General features: G+C 40.7%; 1 protein-coding gene across 1 annotated transcript; it reads right to left on the bottom strand.

Annotated features, from left to right (window-relative positions):
* Positions 1 to 949: 949 nt before the first annotated feature.
* On the bottom strand, positions 950 to 2,873 carry LOC109704961. The gene is made up of 2 exons (XM_020225720.1): positions 2,785 to 2,873; positions 950 to 2,407 (listed from the first exon to the last, which is right to left on the bottom strand). The coding sequence occupies exon 2, from the start codon at positions 2,400 to 2,402 to the stop codon at positions 1,008 to 1,010; it is 1,395 nt and encodes a 464-aa protein (XP_020081309.1). The 5' UTR covers positions 2,403 to 2,407; positions 2,785 to 2,873; the 3' UTR covers positions 950 to 1,007.
* Between the last annotated feature and the right edge of the window lie 1,595 nt (positions 2,874 to 4,468).

The raw sequence follows: 4,468 nt of genomic DNA, 5'->3' as shown, positions 1-4,468 counted from the left end.
CTTGTACCGGTACAGCATGAAGCTTGTACCGGAACAACCATCAAACTTTCTGCGCAACGTTGATGGCTGTACCCTGGACAGAAAAACCTTGTACCGGAACAACCATCAAACTTTCTGCGCAACGTTGATGGCTGTACCCTGGACAGAAAACCCTTGTACCGGTACAGCAATGCAATTTTCGCTGAAAATGCATTGTTTCGGGTTTTACAAACTCTTAGAAACTTTCTAATCAATTACAACTTGAAAATATGATTCTAAGATCTATAAATAAGTATGAATCACCATAAACAAGATTTAAAACTTACCTACGCATCGTGATTCAAGTTTTGCGTGTTTTGCGTCCTTTCCGATTCTTCGAAGTCTTGGATTCTTCGATCTTCAATACTCCGCTCCGAACTTCTTCAAGACTCCGACTCGACCCACGAAACTTGCCAACACATAGGACCTAACAATCTCCCCCTTTGGCAATTTCGTGACAAAACACACACAAACTCACAAATTACAATTTAAAGAAAAAACGAAGTTCAATGTCATCACCAAAACATCGAACCCCTCGCGTGTAATCCAAATACAATATGAAACTCAGAATTACATCAAAACTCCTAAAACAGACTCTATGACTTAGACGCAACTAGGAGTCTTGAAGTCTTGAAATCCTGCAAAACAAATCACTCAAAAATGATTAGCCTTAAATTCTTATACCTTCTCCCCCTTTGTTCACATCTCCCCCTTTGTTCTTGAAGAATTCATCATCCTCAGTTCCAGTTTAATGCCTGTTTATCCATGCTCTCCCCCTTCATCTATGCTCTCCCCCTTTTTGTCAAAAATTGCCAAAAGAAAGCAAGTAAAAAGAGAAAACATACTAGAAAGCATAAGAGTAGTCCAGTCATAGTTACAGGCCTAAAACAAAAATAAGAACATGCAAAGGAAAGATAAGCAAGCATAACTAAAACATCGTCCTAGAAAGTAAGCATAATAAAGTAATAAGACGAAACCCAAGGAAGACATCACTCAGTGTCCTCGTCATCATCATCATCATCATCTCCTGCTCCAGCACCAGATCCCCCAGCCTCAGGAGCATCACCAGACGGTGGAATGAGAGGATGTCGTGAAGTCGATCTGGTATAAGTAGTAGGCTCAGTAGGAAAGATATCATCATGCCTACATCCCATTTTTTCCATCATTCTCTTCATCCCCATCTCCACCTTTCTCGCAAGATCGGCCAGTTTCTTTTTCATAGAGCGCACCTCGTGATGAAGTGATTCCACAGTAATCACTCCCCCTGAACTAGAAGATCCCTCACGCTCTGCTCGAGGTGGAGGTGCCTGGCTAGGAGCTGGTCGCGATGATCCCTTTGTTTGCTGAAATGATTTAAGTGTGCTGACTGACTTGGCCCAAGTTACAGCATCGATAGGACCAAGACCATAATCGTACTTTTCACATGAAACATCCACTCCACTGTCCTGCAGAATCCGTGTGATCAAAAGAGGAAATGGAAGGAGATCTCGTCGAGCAGAAGCCTGAATAACATGAATCATCCGCTGCCACATCAGAAAAGGAATGTTGATGTTCAATCCATGAGCTTGCCTCGGGTGACCAAGTAAAAACAATAGAAGCAATCGATCCCAACGAATCCTTTTGGTACCAATCGTAGGTTGAACATTGTAGCTCAAAACCAAGGAAAGTAGATGATACTCCGGTCGCAAATCCTTGGACTCTACATAGGCACGATTCGTTTGCACTCCAGCTCTGCAAATAGCCGCTACTATGGTATCCCAATGAGATAAGGACTGAAACCCTCCTGATGTATAAGGAAGACCTGCAGTGTCTACGGTCATCCCCAGAAGCTCTCCAATAGTATATGGGGTAACGGCAATCTTCTGTTGACGCACGAATGTCTCAAAAACATATGTCCCGGTCTCCTCATCTTCTGCTAAGACCCTTCCGTTCATATAGAACTCACGAATGAGTTCCACACAGAAAGGAGCACGAGCAGGGACTCTGCCAACCGGCTCAATGGGAACCCGCTGAAGTAACCGGCCAAAGTCAGGAACGTCATGAATGAGATCGGTGAAGTTGACATAACGCTCCGCAATACACGACTTGCTCATGTACATCCTCCGTCGCTCAGGAGGAACCTCCGCAGCACGCTTCGACCGAGTTTCTCTTGTACGAGAACCACCGCCACGTGAGGACTCGCCTGCTATTCCTTTGCCCTTGTCAAGCTGAGCAATAGGTTCTTCTGCCTCTTCAGGGGAGCTTTCTTGATAATCCGGATCCGAGCCGGACGCTTCTCCCGTTGTTCGTGTTCTCTTAGAGGACCCACGTCGACCTCTACCACTACCTCGTCCACGTCTCGTAGCCATCAGCACCAAAATCAGCAAAATGAATGAAAACGCCATTTTTCCTATACAAAAATTAGTCGTGCATGAACAAAAATTTTGAAAAATCTGAAAAAATAGCGAAAAAATTTCCAATAACATTAGAATGCATACAAATCCTTTTTCTAACCAGATCATGCAAAAATTTTCATTAAAAAATGACATTTTACAAAAAATCCCGAAATTACATGAAAAATGAAGCTTAGAACATGGATCAGCGAAAAATAATGTGATTTGATGTGATTCAAGTGTTCTAGAAGCAAGATAATGTCCTTAAGCACTGATCTACAGCAAAAAATTGCATCAAAAACGATCAAAAACAGAGATCTAAGCATGAACTCGAAATTTTTCGAAAAATAAACATAAACGCGATGAAACGATTAAATCCGAGCTAAATACTCACAAATTTCTGAGGGAAAACGTGTAGATCTGCAAGAGGAAGGCACCAGGGATTTTTAGAGAGAGAGAAAACGAAGTTTGATTCAGATTTGAGAAAGAACAAAAGCTCTGTAACCGGATATATATCCGCGGCTACAGTACCCGTACCGGTACTGAATCGTGTACCGGTACACGATCTCAGATTTCGAAAATTTGCTTTAAAAAATCCATCAATTTTGAATTAAATTTATACAAATTAAGACTTTTACTCCAAAAATTATTATAATGAAAATAAGATATTGTAAAATTTCAAAATCCATCAAAACATCAAAATTTCATTATCAAAAGTGATTTAATAATTCAAAACCATCAAGATGCAAGTTGATGAAAAATGATTTTAGAAATTCAAAAAATTGACACCAATTTGTCGCAATACATTCAAAATAGAGATTTAACCAATATGATACCAGGGGTGGCTCTTTGAGCATCTTTTTCAAACTAGCACCTTATTACTCCGAAAATTCTAAAATATTTATATTTTTCCAACCTTTTTCGGCTTTTTCAATTAAATACCATGTGGTAGCTTCACACACTTGCCGGACGACCGGGGTGGTAGCTCTTTCCTACATGTGGTGGTAGTTTTCACACTCCTTATTTGGGCAATTCCTTTTAATATGTCCGTTGATGCCACATTTATGACATACTTTGCCTTTCGAAGTTGTTGAGGCATTAGAAGATGCGGTTGACGCCTTCTCAACATATGTGCGTTCATAACCGAGTCCAAGCTTGTTCGTTTGACCCAATCCAAGCATATAGTCCAATTTCTTTGATCCGGAAGAAAATCGTTGAAGATCGGATTGGAGTTGACGAACTTGATCGGTCAAGACTTGATTGGACTTGTGCGATTCATGAAATTGATGCTCCAAAAATCCAATCTTGTCATTAGAAGATTTGATCGTAGATTCCGCATCATTAAGCTTCTGTTGGAGGTCCGAATTAATCTTCAAACTTGAATCTCTTTCCTCCTCAAGAGACTTATTCAAACTCTTTACGTTGTTGTTTTCCTTCTCAAGTTCCAACAAACGACGTCTCAACTTCTTGTTGAGTTTAGCCATCTTCTTTGATTCAATAAGAAGTTGATTGTACGCTTCCGCTATGTCATCGTCGTTTGATTCCTCCTCACTTTCGCCATTGTTGCTCGAAGAATCATGCGAGGAGAAAGAAACATTGGAGTTAGTAGCGATAGAGGATAAACAAACAACGTTAGACGAAGGAGTATTAGCAAATAAGGCAATTTGATCATTCTTTTCTTCGTCACTTGACGATGATTCACTTGATGTTGAATCATCCCACGTCTTTGCATGCATAGCTTTTTGTTTATATGTCTTCTTTGAAGGACAATCCGTCGCAATGTGACCGAAGCCTTTGCACTTGAAGCATTGGATCTCGCCTTCAAAGACATCCTTTTCTTTCGAAGCCTTTGCACGCTTCTTCTCCTTAGATGTATATGATGAAGATTTAGATGATGAAGCCTTGTTCGATCTATTCTTCTTTCGAAAATTCCGGCGAAATTTCTTCGTGAGGAGCGCTAATTGATGTTCGAAATCGGCAATTGATAACTCGTCGTCGGAAATCGAGTCTTCGTCCTTCTCCTTTGTAGATTTCAATGCAACCCCTGTGCTTTTAGAGAAAGACTTGGAAGAAGATTG

The sequence above is a fragment of the Ananas comosus genome, unplaced genomic scaffold (genome assembly GCF_001540865.1).
Source record: "Ananas comosus cultivar F153 unplaced genomic scaffold, ASM154086v1, whole genome shotgun sequence".
NCBI classification, from domain to species: Eukaryota; Viridiplantae; Streptophyta; class Magnoliopsida; order Poales; family Bromeliaceae; genus Ananas; species Ananas comosus.
This window is presented reverse-complemented; position numbering and strand designations above follow the sequence as displayed.

What these genes read in the sequence shown, in the direction of transcription:
- LOC109704961 (XM_020225720.1), bottom strand. Translation starts at nt 2,402, where the DNA reads ATGGCGTTTTCATTCATTTTGCTGATTTTGGTGCTGATGGCTACGAGA.